Source organism: Xenopus laevis, chromosome 5L, assembly GCF_017654675.1.
Source record: "Xenopus laevis strain J_2021 chromosome 5L, Xenopus_laevis_v10.1, whole genome shotgun sequence".
Classification (NCBI taxonomy): domain Eukaryota; kingdom Metazoa; phylum Chordata; class Amphibia; order Anura; family Pipidae; genus Xenopus; species Xenopus laevis.
In genome coordinates, this window is record NC_054379.1 from 54,313,585 (window position 1) to 54,328,551 (window position 14,967).

Below are 14,967 nucleotides of genomic sequence, written 5' to 3' on the forward strand. Positions count from 1 at the left end.
ACAAAAATGGGAAGTCTTTAAAATGCTGCTTAATAAATATACTTGTAAGTATATTTCACTTGCAAGCAAGGAACGTCGTTGCAAAGCAAAACCTTTTTGGTTATAGAAGTGTTGTTGGTGAGGTGGGTAGGAAAAGACGTGCTTTTAAGGCTTTCAAGTTAGCTGGGACAGCCGAATCATTTATAAGGTACAAGGAGGCCAATAAATCATGCAAAGAAGCTATAAGGCAAGCTAAAATGGATATGGAAAAGGATATTGCAGCAAGCTGTAAAAAAAAAAAAAAATATTTTTTAAATATGTTAATAGTAAAAAAAATGAAGGAGGAAGGGGTGGGACCTTTACTATCAGAGGGGGGTCAGCTGGTTGATGAAAACAAAATAAAAGCGCAGATTCTGAACTCATATTTTTCATCTGTCTACTAGTGATGGGCGAATTTGCGTCGTTTCGCTTCGCCGAAAAATTCGCAAAATGGCAAAAAATCAAAAGAGACTAGAACATGTTAAGATTAACAACGGTCCGGGGCCAGATGGTATTCATCCCAGGGTAGATAGCGAGCTTAGCTCTGTGATTGCCAAACCTCTTTATTTAATTTTTCAGGATTCATTGAGATCTGGCAAAACTATAGGCCAGTTAGTCTGATGTCAGTGGTAGGAAAGCTTTAGGGTTATAAAGGATAAGATACTGGACTTGTCTAATTCTGGGCAGTGTCATTCTGCGGCTACTAAAGCAAAAAAAGTTCTGTCTTGCATAAAAAAGGGCATTAACTCAAGGGATGAAAACATAATTATGCCTCTTTATAGGTCCCTGGTGAGGCCTCATCTGGAGTATGCAGTGCAGTTTTGGACTCCAGTGCTTAAGAGGGATATAAATGAGCTAGAGAGAGTGCAGATATGTGCAACTAAATTGGTTAGAGGGATGGAAGACTTATATTATGAGGATTGGGGTTGTTTCTCTGGAAAAAATGTGCTTGCGAGGGGACATGACTACACTTTACAAGTACATTAGAGGACATTATAGACAAATAGCAGAGGACCTTTTTACCCATAAAGTGGATCACAGTACCAGAAGCCACCCCTTTAGACTAGAAGAAAAGAACTTTCATTTGAAGCAAGGTAGGGGGTTCTTCACAGTCAGGACAGTGAGGTTGTGGAATTCACTGCCGGGTGATGTTGTGATGGCTGATTCAGTTAATGCCTTTAAGAATGGCTTGGATGATTTTTTGGATAGACATAATATCAAAGGCTATTGTGATACTAAACTCTATAGTTAGTATAGGTATGGGTATATAGAATTTATGTGAAAGTAGGGAGGGGTGTGTGTATGGATGCTGGGTTTTCATTTGGAGGGGTTTAACTTGATGGACTTTGTCTTTTTTCAACCCAATTTAACTATGTAACTTAACTAAGTGAAATGCATGCTCAATTGGGTTCAGATAAGGTGACTGACTTGGCCATTCAAGAATATTCCACTTATTTGCTTTAATAAACTCCTGAGTTGCTTTGGCTGTATGTTTTGGGTCATCATGAAACACCTTCCAACCAATTTGACTGCATTTAGCTGGATTTGAGCACACAGTATGTCTCTGAATACCTCAGAATTAATTTGGCTGCTTCTGTCCTGTGTCACATCATGGATAAACCCTAGTGTCCCAGTGCCACTGGCAGCCATGCACGCCAAAGCCATCACACTGCCTCCACCATGTTTTATACAGTAGATGATGTGGTATTCTTTGGATCATGAGCTGTTCCACGCCTTCTCTATACTTTTTTTCTTGCCATCATTCTGGTAGAGGTTAATCCTGGTTTCATCTGTCCAAAGAATGTTTTCCAGAACTGTGCTGGCTTTTTTTTTAGCAATCTAGCCTTTCTATTCTTGATGCTTATGAGTGGCTTGCACCTTGCAGTGCACCCTCTGTATTTACTTTCATGCAGTCTTCTCTTCATGGTAGACTTGGAAATTGATATGCCTACCTTCTGGAGAGTGATGTTCACTTGTTTGGCTGTTGTGAAGGGCTTTCTCTTCACCATGGAAATGATTCTGCGATCATCCACCACTGTCTTCCGTGGACATCCATTTCTTTTTGCGTTGCCGAGTTCACCAGTGCTTTCTTTCTCAGGATTTACCAATCTGTCGATACTGTAGATTTTGCCATTTCTTATATTGCAGCAATTTCTCGGATGGTTTTTTACTGTTTTTGCAGCTTAAGGATGGCTTGTTTGACCTGCATGGAGCGCTCCTTTGACCACATGTTGTTTGTTCACAGCAAAATCTTCCACATACAAGCACCCCCTCAAATCAACTCCAGGGCTTTTATCTGCTTCATTGTTAATGACATAACAAAGGAATTGCCCACACCTGCCCATGAAATAGCCTTTGAGTCAGTGTACAATTACTTTTGAGCCCCTGAAATGGATTGTTTCTCACATTTTTATGCAATCTTTTTGTTCAACTTTAAAGATGAAAGTCTGCAGTTCAACTGCATCTGAGTTGTTTCATTTAAAATTCATTGTGCTAATTTACAGAACCAAAATTAGAAAAAAGTTGTCTCTGTCCAAATATTTATGGGCCTAACTGTAGCTACTATGGTCTGGAAATCAGGATAACTGTTGTCGGGTATCCACAAACATTGTAATGCCCTCCAACTTACTTTTATATGTAATGGTTTGACTAAAAGATGGAGAAATTAGTTAGAAATGATCACAAAATGATGACCCCTAGGAAACCTGCATTCCCTTACTTTGCACCATCACTCAGCGATGTTTTGACAACTTTATCTCTCATGCACTTTATAGTGTTATATGATTTATTCTGCATACATATTATTTTAAACAAATAAAAGAAAAAAAAAACAAACAAAACTTTACCTGGAGGCAAGGTTTCCATATTCTGTTCTTCTCCATTGTTGTTGTGGGGATCTCTCTTTTTAACTGCATTCATTTCATTCCAGTCTTCCTGTAACAAAATTTACAGAAATGTATTTTTGGAGATCAGTTCATTAAGGGGCAGATTTATTAAGGGTGAAAATTTTCAGATTTTTTTTTTTTGTCTCAAAATTCACACATTCACTTTTTTAATCCCCCAAATCGAATATAAATTAGAATTTGAAACCTCACACCTCAACCATGGAAACAGTTTATTCAACACCTAAAATCTGCCGAGTTCATTTACAAGTTGATGGGAGAGGTCCGTTGAACCATTTGAATATGTTAATTGCCTTCCTGACATTCAAGTTTTTTTCGGAGGGATAACTTGATTCGAATTGAATTACAATTTTTGGGTCAGGACTATTAGATCGAATATTTGATGTTCGTTTTTTTTCTTAAATAGCCTCCCATTCGAGTTATGCATATATTCGAATTTAAAAAATTTGCACAAATTCAAAAATCGACCTTTAATAAATCTGCCCATTAATGTGAATTTTAAGAAAAGTTAATATTTGAAAGCAGGAATAATATTTCTATAATAAGAATAGCTATCATACAAAAAGAGTAACAAATTAACTGTAAATCAGGAATTCTTGGCCTATGGGTCGGAACAAAAAAGCTGGTCCTCAGTGGGTTTTTGTGATCCCCTTGAAATCAGTAAAATCTATGACTATGAATGCCATGGCCACCCTACCAGATCCCCTCTCTCTTTGTCAGCCCTATTAGTTACATTTTTGGACGCAAAGTTGGCTCCCAGAATTATTCTTGGTCCCCTGATAGAAAAAATAAATATTGGTCCCCTAATAGAAAGATAAAGAAACACTAATGCAGGGATCCCCAACCTTTTGAACCCGGGAGCAACATCTAGAAGTAAAAGGAGTTGGGGAGCAACACTAGCAAGACAAATGTTCTTGGAGTGCCATATAAGGGCTGTGATTGGCCATTTGGTAGCCTCTATTTGGACTGACCGCCTACAGGAGACTCTGTTTGGCAGTACATCTGGTTTTTATACAACAAAAACTTGCCTCCAAGCCTGGAATTCAAAAATAATCACCTGCTTTGAGGCCACTGGGAGCAACATCCAAGGGGCTGGAGAGCAACATGTTGCTCACGAGCTACTGGTTGGGGATTCATGCACTAATGTAAACATAGTGTAAACAATACAAATGGACATCATTAAATATAATCAATGATATGCTTAGTGTTGTTGCTGGTGCCACATTCATTTTTCAAAATAGTTTATTATGAAAAATAATGTACCTTCTTATTGTAAAAAATTAGGCTATACATTCTATCTCCTGTGAACTTGTGCCTATATATGGACATGGGACTTTCATGACCATATATTTTACTAAAAGTTTAAAGTTTTACCATATATAAAAAGGCTAAATAAAACATTTATAGCTTTAAAGCACGTTTATGGTTAGTCTATAGGGAGGAACTGGAGTAAATGCATCAAAGCTGAACAAGCCACAGTTCACTAGAGGGACATTTCACAGCACGCTATTCACTTATATGGGCAATTTATCATATTTATAAATAGGTAATTGTCAAAGTAAAAAATATACCACTAAATCTTTATAAAAATGAATCTATAACAAAGGAAAAGAGAGCTAAATATCCATTCCCCGTTGCAAACTGTGTAAAGTTCTTTTACCCTTAAATAAATATACACCTCTGAGTAAACACAAAAAATCAACACCTGTATGAAATGTATATTAAATGCAATACATATTTTAAAAATGTCAAAATGTATCTTAAACACATATTGATTTTTTGATATTTATTATTTAAAGGGAAAATAGAACCCCTCCCCTCTTTGAACTTTTTTAACTGTCATGGTTTTCAATTAATCCTGTGGAATGATGTCTGTGTAAAAAAAAATAAAGAAATTCATTTATATTTATTTCTGGAGGTTTAGGGGCAGATTTACTAAGCTCAATTGAAGAATTTGAATGAAAAATAATTCGAATTTTTTTTGGGTACTTCAACCATCGAATTGGTCAAATTCGATCGAATCGAAGTGATGTTGCACCAAGCTAATATGACAGCTCCTTTCCTAAACAAACAAAGAGCTTCTAGAGATTTTTACTCAGGTATTGTAAAACATTCTACAGAATAAATATAGCATTCTAGCTTGCACTATTGCAGCTAATCTATTGGCAATAAAATGCCGCCGTAGCTTTCCTTCTCCTTTAAACCTAACTGAATGTGCTCATGTCAAAAGATGGGTATATTTTTGCAAATTATAAAGCACATTGTAACAGATCCTGAAAATGTCTTAGTCATAATGCAACCAGTGATTTTATTTTACAATTTATCCTGGCCTTCATGATGGCTCAATCATCACAAAATGACTGGCTGAAGCTGGGCATTGTTCTGTATACAAACCATTAAATACAATGAAAGATAGTAACAGAGCTTTGAGCAAAATGGTGAAATTTGACAAACATCTTCTCCACAACTGTGTTATGCAAGACTTGGATAAAACACTTGCTTAGTTAGGGCAATTAAGCATAAAAAAATAGTGAGCTGTTTGCTTTCATTTAAGTTGCTAAGGAAACACCTTTGTGTAGAAGCTCAGCAACTGCAAAGTTACAAAGCTTTTTACTGCATCGCTCTCCTTCTGTGTGCCTGCTATCTCCCCAACTAACCAAGAGCTGGTGGCTATAGCATTTTGAGGGCAATATATGCAGTCTCAAGGCTTAATGAACATGCACAGGACTTCAGCAGGAAACTAGACATGCACTAGAGATAAGAGTTTTCTCATATCCCACTCTGATCCCAAAAAGCAGGGACAATTCTTCATATGTTAAAGAGATGATCTGTCTGCACCCAAAAATGGTCTCTCCAAATATTGGGCTAAGATTTACCTATCCAGTGTGACCAGTGCAATGGCACTAGGGTCCATGTACTTCAAGAGGCCGTCTAAGCCTGATGATGGACCATTACTGTGTTTCTGAACACAGAGCCCAATTCCGCACTGTAACATTCCTGCAGTCTGGATTGACCACTGCAAATATAGTATAACAAGGATGAGATATCACTGTGCATAAATTTTCTAGGTGAAATGTTACAGTGGGGGGGGGTGAATTGCCCATTTGGTGGTTTACAAAAGTAAGACATATAGGTGAATTAATATGAAGCTCTAAAATATGAAGAGAAAATTGCTGACATTCCAAAAATGGTTGAGATTTAAAAGGAAACCTTAATAGTACAGCTACATGAACAACCATCTGCTTGCTGTAACTTTAAGCACAATATGTACAAGGCCTTCTTCAAGTTCGTGCCTCAGCTAGATACATTTTGTAATAACAAACATGATGTGACAAAAAACTGTATGCAATTTTACGTTTGCTACATTAGATTAAAAAAAAAAAAAAAGTGTATGGAAAGCACTGTGCTTGCTAATTGGATTCCCCAGTACTGATCCGCAAGCGAGACCATGAGTTGAAATTGTGGGTAATTGAAGATTAGACGCAAAAAATGAGTGTAGAGACATTACAAAAACATATGTATTCCCTGTTAACACAATGATGTCATGTAGTAGCTGCATATGAGGGGTAAAAAAAAAACCCAAAAAAAACATAGATAACATTAAAAATGTTTCAAAAGAACTTACAGTTTTGGGAAACAGTAACATTAATACAGAGAGAACAGCTTTTCTTGCCAAACAAAGATACATTATTGGTCCTGTACATAATAAAAAGTAGCTTGAAAACAAATTTAATCATCCTCGATTCCAAAAACATCTGATCATTCCTTAGGACTGCAATTGGACTAGTTCTCGAAGCAACACTGCAATGTAATTATTCATAGCAGGAAAGGTGGCCATACACGAGCAGATTAAAGCTGCCGATATCGATCCTTTAGACTAGGGGTCCCCAACCTTTTTTTTACTCGTGAGCCACATTTAAATGTAAAAATGAGTTGGAGAGCAACACGAGCATGAAAAAGTTCATGGGAATGTCAAATAAGAGCTGTTATTGGCTATTTGGTAGCCCCCATTTGAACTGGCAGCCTGCAGAAGACTCCGTTTGGCAGTACACCTGGTTTTTATACAACCAAAACTTTCTTCCAAGCCTGGAATTCAAAAATAAGCACCTGCTTTATGGCTACTGGGAGCAACATCAAAGGGGTTAGTGAGCAACATGTTGCTCGCAAGCTACTGGTTGGGGATCACTGCTTTAAACTGATTCAGCAGCTTATCTGCCTGTGTCGGGGACATCTGACGACCCTGGCCAAAAACCATCCTGATATCCATCGGGCAGGTTTGATTTTTCCTGTGATCGAGGACCGCAATGGAAAGTTGATGCAGTCCTACGACCTGTCTGCGCCCATTTTCTTCGTCGTAAACCAATCGTTTGGCCCTAGGGCCGAACGATTGGATTAACTCGATATCGCCATGCCTTTGGTGGGCAAACTTGCCAAACGAGCAGATCTTATTGTGTATGGCCTCCTAAACAAATAACTTTTTGATTTGTTAAACAGTTATGTAACTAATTAAATCGATCAATGTAAACAACACCTTAAGATAGGGCCAGACGAGTCCGATCTGGCAGCGGATTTCAGTGCCAAAACAGGATATTTTGCATTTCGCTGCTAAAGCCACGACATCTCCCTGCACCAGAGCGGTTTCCAGGAGCAAGCACAGCAGGCAGAATGCTAGCAGTGGAAGAACAGATTTTCGGCCTGCATTTCTTCACAGGCCACGATTCGACTCGTCTGGCCCTAGTCTTAAGCAGAACATTCTATTACATCACTTCTCACTGTAAAATAACATCCCTGCAGCACCTAAAAATAATAATTCTTTTATCTCATTTATGCCCTTGAACAGAATATAGTCATGTTTTTTCAGTGCACCAAATTAAAAAAACTACACATCATATTCTAGATGGAGCCAAATAGATTCTCATGGGACAAAAACAGTTAATATAGAGGCGCAGTGAAATTAATTCTGCCACATAGCTCAGACATTGCCTGATGCAACCTTTGGTCAGATGATTATTTCGGCTTTTTGATAAATCAATAAAGGTGATACAAGTACGGGACCTGTTATCCAGAATGCTTGGGTCCTGGGGTTTTCTGGAAAAAGATTCTTCTCTGTAATTTGGATCTCATACCTTAAAGGGGACCCGTCACCCAAAAAAATTATTCAATATTCTATTTTATCACATTAGTCAAGCAAAATGAACTTCAATTACACTATATAAATTATTTGAATCTTGTCTCCTTCAGTCTGGGAATTCATAATTATAGCAAGAAGGCAGCAGCCATTTTGTGCACACTGTTATTAAGGCAAGCCTTGCATCATCTCAGAATCTTGTTTGTGCACCAGAATGGGGGACCCAATGTCCATCCCCATGCCCTGGCTACACATTTAAATGGTAAAGAGAACCGGGGAATGTGTGGAGAGCAGTGACATCTAGGATGTGCTGAATGGAAAGTGAAAGTAATTGTCTGCCCCACCGATATGCCCATGGCATAGAGGAGTGGCAGACAATATTTGATTCACAGCTGAGATTTTTTTTAAATGAGTTTACAACAGCTATGAATGCTTTAATAAAAAAAGAAATTGGATTTCATGTTTAATTTGAAAAGGACTATTATTATACAGATTTTTGTGTTTGGGTGACAGGTCCACTTTAAGTCTACTAGAAAATCATATAAACATTCATGAAACCCAATAGGCTGGTTTTGCTTCCAATAAGGATTAGTTTGGATAAAGTACAATCATTTTTAAAATTATGGATTATTTGGATAAAACAGAGTCTATAGGAGACGGCCTTTCCAGATAACAGATCCTATACCGGTACTGTAATTTTGAGCTCCAAAATGGATCAATGAGTCTCCAATTTGGGAATTAAAAAAAAACTGAGCTAGGGGCCATTTATAGGAATTTAAGGTTATTAGCTACAAGTTCTTTTCCATCAATAACTCAGCTAGTGCAAAATACATAACACTGCATTATGTATAATTAATCTCCTACACCATGGTGATAAAAAATCCTAAATCTAAAACCCATTGCAATGACAACTCAAATTCATTATATCCCACTGTTTTAAGTAAATCTGGTGAATTGGAAAACACAGAAATTGCTTTTAAACAGGCAAATGAATATAAAGCAATTAATGCGGCAACACTGATGGAATCATTTAGCACACATGTAATAACGTGTTATATATGTATATATATTTTGGGATAATTGTTTTGTAAACTACATGCTCTAGGGTTGGATTATATTTAAATGCTGATAACATACAAAGAGACTGTAGCCATAAAATGCCTTGAAGGGCCAACTCATGCCTGAGGGCTTCCATTTGGACAAAACTGATATTGAGGATGAATCCCACCTTATGCTCAGTTTATATTTACATAATATATTGTATGCAATCTTTTCTATATTCTAGCATTCACCTAGGTTTAACATATAAACATTTTACATTGAGGAAGGGTCTCCAGATTCTCTTCTTCTCTTTGGTATTGTGGGGATCACTTACTTCTTTTGGACCACAATTTTTACGTTTATACGGTCTTTAATTCCTCTATTCCTGTATTCTAAGAGTTCCCAACATACAGTTATATAGTTATTAGGGGTTGAAAATAGGCAACTGGCCATTAAGTTCAACCTTTCTACCTATCCCCACCAGCCATAACTTACCACACAGATTTTTATGGTGCTATGCCAATAGCCTTTACAGAATCTCAGCATACCACAATATCTAAATTCAACTCACTTCTCCACAAGAAGCAAGGCTATTTGTTTGTTTATGGCTCAGTAAGACAGGTTTCTGACTATCTAATTAATAGAATTTGCTCCAGTAACGGACATATGTCTCATCAGTATCATATATATGTCAACAACATATGTAGCCATTGTAAGTTACTCAGTGACAAGACTTTTGTAAGGGTCAAGGAATATGCTCAGTAGAGCAGATACTGCTGCTATTAAGAAATGTAATATGTAAAATTTGAACAGTTTATGGAGTCAGCAAACCACCATTAATAAGCGGAGTCAAAGACACAATAGGGTGGAAAGAGGAACTTACGTCTTAGAAAAAAGGTTAACCATTAAATGAAATGGAATAAATCTTTATGTTTGGTGTTGTAACAATATATATATTTAACAAATATACTTGCCACTTCTGGCTGCATTGCTACAATAGTATCTTTATATATGTATCAGCAAACATAATGAGGTAAAACGAGCCTAGGCAAATTTTGGGCTGCAAAGTCAGCCTTTAACGCTAAAAAGCTTTTCTCTATAGTTACATAGTTAAATTGGGTTGAAAAAGAGACAAAATTCATCAAGTCCAACCCCTAGAAATGAAAACTCAGCATCCATACACACACCCCTCACTACCTTCACACAAATTATATATACCCATACCTATACTAACTATAGAATTTAGTACAATAGCCTTTGATATGCTGTCTGTCCAAAAAATCATCCAAGCCATTCTTAAAGGCATTAACTGAATCAGCCATTACAACATCACCCGGCAGTGCATTCCACAACCTCACTGTCCTGACCGTGAAGAACCCCCTACATTGCTTCAAATGAAAGTTCTTTTCTTCTAGTCTAAAGGGGTGGCCTCTGGTACGGTGATACACTTTATGGGTAAAAAGGTCCCCTGCTATTTGTCTATAATATCCTCTAATGTACTTGTAAAGTGTAATCATGTCCCCTCGCAAGCGCCTTTTTTCCAGAGAAAACAACCCCACCCTTGACAGTCTACCCTTATAATTTAAGTCTTCCATTGCTCTAACCAATTTAGTTGCACGTCTCTGCACTCTCTCCGGCTCATTTATATCCCTCTTAAGGACTGGAGTCCAAAACTGCACTGCATACTCCAGATGAGGCCTTACCAGGGACCTATAAAGAAGCATAATTATGTTTTCATCCCTTGAGTTAATGCCCTTTTTTATGCAAGACAGAACTTTATTTGCTTTAGTAGCCACAGAATGACACTGCCCAGAAATAGAGAACTTGTTTTCTACAAAAACCACTAGATCATTCTCATTTAAGGAAACTCCCAACACACTACCATTTAGTATATAACTTGCATTTATATTATTTTTGCCAAAGTGCATAACCTTGCATTTATCAACATTGAACCTCATTTTCCAGTTTGCTGCGCAGTTTTCCAGTTTAGACAAATCACTCTGCAAAGTGGCAGCATCCTGCATGGAACCTATAGTTCTGCACAATTTAGTATCATCTGCAAAAATAGAAACAGTACTTTCAATGCCCACCTCCAGGTCATTAATAAACAAGTTGAAAAGCAAGGGACCTAGTACAGAGATATATTTAGATTCCAGCTAAGTCAACAGTAATGAACTACAAATGCTCATGAATGTGTTTATGCGGCCACCTAAAAACACACATGCTTCAGTTACATGCACTAACCATTCATATGTGTATTGTACCCTTGGAAATAAACACCTTTTCCACCAAGCAAAACAAATATGCCATTGTGTGATTCCTAATTAATTAGGGTAAATACACAAAGTAGCAATACAGCATTTTAGCCCCAGGATTACATTTCACTTTGCAGAGATGCACCTGTTTTATGCTGTTTCAGCCCCCAGACAAAGTTTACCCCCCATGTGTCATGTGACTGTTTCTCATTGTCCTCCTGTTAAGTAATGAACGAATATTACCTTTCGGCTGCTCCCATTGGTTCCAGAGTACACGTAATAGGCAATGCCCAGCAGCCAGAGAAAGGCGAAGCACAGCAGAATTCTAGATTTTCTTCTCATTGTTTCTCTCCTGGGCTCCCTGATCCGTCAGGCGATATAATAATTCAATAAATAAGCAGTTCACCAAGGAGATGGTTTTTGTCAAGCCTGACGTTCTATATATACTGACTCATACTTCCTCCACCTCCATACAGCGGCTCTCCCCTCGCCTGCAGCGCTAATCCCTCCTACTCCCTCCTCTTCTTCGCTACTGACTCGCGGACTGCAACAAGGCCAGCGAACAGGAAACAGCCAACATCGCCCGGTCATAGGGCAAAGGTCGAGTGTAACACGGACGACCAATCAGAGCTCACCGAGGGGCTGCTGGTAGTGGTGGGAGGGATTGGTGAATCTCTATGGCTACGGTACGCCGATGCTCGTAGCCTCTCCCACCCTCCTTTTGACTGACGTACTGACACTTGCAATACAGTAAATAGACCTGTAGTTTGTGGGTAGCGACAAGTTTCAAGGAATGTGTATGTGGTAGGTTTCTATCCAAAGATAGGACCGAAAGCCCTCTAGTGTGAGGTAGGAGGAAAGGAAAAAGTGCAATCTAGAATGACAAAGCTAAAGACAGTCCACTGTTAGTACAAAGAAACCTCGAAAAGAAATGATCATTTAAACGAGCAAATAAAATTAAAGTTTGTTTTCTCACCAGTCTGTTACAGTGTACACCCATTCCCCAACATCACAGTATTCAATCAACTGCTTTTAAAGGAATTCCAAATTCCAGAGCAAGACCTGGAGCATGAGCTCCAGGTACGGTTGCCACCTTTTCTGGAAAAAAATACCAGTCTTCCTATATATTTATCTTTTTTCCCTATTAATAACATTGGGATCAACCATCATTTTTACCGGCCAGGCCGGTAAAATACCGGCTAGGTGGCAGCCCTAGCTCCAGGGTCGCCATCCGGGGAACACGGGGTACAGTCATCCCATGCCCAGCGGTTTAAAGGGGGACCTGGCTGGGCTGCACTTTCCAGATTAGCTGGCCCCCCCTTAAGAGCGTATATATTGCCGAAGACCCAAAGCTGCAAACAGAGCCGAAGACCCAAAGCCATGAACAGAACCGAAGCCGGGAACAGAGCCGAAAGTCGCAAGAACATCCAAAAGCTGAAGACCCAAACTTAAGGCCCAAAGCTGCAAATAGAGCCGAAGACCCAAAGCCGCAAACAGAGCCGAAGACCCAAAGCCATGAACAGAACCAAAGCCGGGAACAGAGCCGAAAGTCGCAAAAACATCCAAAAGCCGAAGACCCAAACTGAAGGCCCAAAGCTGCAAATAGAACCGAAGACCCAAAGCCATGGAAAGAACTGAAGCCGCAAACGGAGCTGAAAGTCGCAAAAACATCCTAAAGCCAAAGACCCAAACGGAAGGCCCAAAGCTGCAAATAGACCCGAAGACCTGAAGCCGCAAACAGAGCCGAAGACCCAAAGCCATGAACAGAACCGAAGCCACACACGGAGCCAAAAGTCGCAAAAACATCCAAAAGCCGAAGACCCAAACTGAAGGCCCAAAGCTGCAAATAGAGCCGAAGACCCGAAGCCGCAATCAAAGCCCAAAGCCACAAAACAACCGACTGGACCCGAAGAAGAGAAGCTGCCAAAAGTTGGCGAAGACCAGAAGAGTAGAAGAACCACCAATGGCTTTTTTTAACATGTGTGTGTGTGTGTTTACTGTTTTTAGTGATGATTTCCCTGTGTTCTTTTTACTGTGGTGTGGAGTAGGAGGGATCTGGGGTGGGGCTTGGGGGCTGGGCTGTGGTGGACGGAGACCACAACATTTCATTGTATGAGACCCTGATGAGCGCACATACTTTGTCACTGTATGCTCTCGTGTTTCCTTGAGCGTGTTTTGTCTAATTTAGGATTGTTGCAATGCAGGGTCAGAAGATGGGGGAAATATGCACATATGCAGAAAAAACTTGAAGGATAGTTAAACCTTTAAAATAAGTGAATGTAAAATTGACGAGGGTTCTATTCTAAGTACTTGCAATGTACATTCATTATTTATTTTATTTATGTACTGTTAATATGACATGCCACCTGCTGGTCAGTTTATGACCATTCTGACAACCAAGTAGTAAAAGAAGTTGTCAGGAGAAAGAAAGAGGCTGCTTTGTTTGTTTTGGTTTGGAAAAAAATAGAAACCTTTCCTAACCAGAACATCAGCAGCCTCTTTCTTTCTCATGACCACTTCAATGACAACTTGGTGGCTCGGTTAAACGTAAAAAATCATTCATATTAACAGTACATGTATCCTTTAATATCTTGGCATTAAAAATAAATAATGAATGTACATTGCAAAAGTGCTTAGTATAGCACCCTTACCAATTTTCCATGTACTTATTTTGAAGGTTTACTTATCCTTTAATGCACAGATAAGACTAATTCTAATTCATTAATCCTGTGCTAATTACCTCTCTCCTGAAATTATTGTGGTTAAACTATAGAGTTTGCCAGTTTGTCAGGGGAAATTTTACAGCTCTCTTTTCATTTGTAGGGGAGTATTTTGGGCTCTTACACATGGGCAATGAAACTTGGCTGCAATTAAATTAAATTCTAAACACACAAGTACAAATTCTTAAACGCGTGACAATGCCTATGTGTAAGAGCGCTTAGTCAGCTAACCAATCAACAGGTAGCATTTACTGGTCACCTGTTTGCAAACAAACATTGCAAGTGATTTGCATTTAAATTGGCTTTTATTTTGTTGCATTGGAAAGTGAAGCCTTTTCTTATTAGACTCTGTAGGCCAGCCATTTTTTGAGAGGTCCAAAGCTAAATTGTAAATTTCTTTTGCCTTGTTGAGAAAAAGCTTCCTTTTAGAAAAGTGAAGCCTCGAAGCCTCCTCACATTAATTAATAACTTATCTGAAGATGATCTAAGCTACATATGTGTACATGTGAAAACATAATCCTTGTCATTGGCCATGTAAATGGTTATCATTCATTATATAGTGCAAACATATTCTGCAGCACTTGAGTAGATTTTTTTCAATCCTCAGGATTTTAAAGAGCAATAAAAAAAAAAGTCCCTTGCATGGAGGGTTGGCACAAAGTATGTATAATTAACCATGAAAAACAAAAGAAAAATAATATTTAACCTCATAAATAGCCTGGAAACCCAACATATGATAGCAAACTGGAGCTGCTGGCTCTTTTTAGGAAGATTTGCTTAGCTGAATACACTTCCATTGTCCTTTTGTAGCCAGCTACCATGGAAGTCTTATTAAGTAACCAATGATGTCACCAGTGGAGGGCTTTGAGAAGGAAGTGGCTCATGCGGTGATGGATAGTGTA

The 14,967-nt window shown here is 38.6% G+C and overlaps 1 protein-coding gene across 1 annotated transcript in view; it reads right to left on the reverse strand.

Moving 5' to 3' along the window:
• The window catches only part of galnt2.L (polypeptide N-acetylgalactosaminyltransferase 2 L homeolog), a 46,824-nt gene extending 34,823 nt beyond the window's left edge, over window positions 1-12,001 (reverse strand). Inside the window, exons 1-2 of the mRNA XM_041562773.1 lie at window positions 11,589-12,001; window positions 2,865-2,952 (exon numbers count right to left, since the gene is read on the reverse strand). Coding sequence (XP_041418707.1) covers window positions 2,865-2,952; window positions 11,589-11,687 — 187 coding nt within the window. The 5' untranslated portion in view covers window positions 11,688-12,001. The remainder of the gene's footprint in view (window positions 1-2,864; window positions 2,953-11,588) is intronic.
• Between the last annotated feature and the right edge of the window lie 2,966 nt (window positions 12,002-14,967).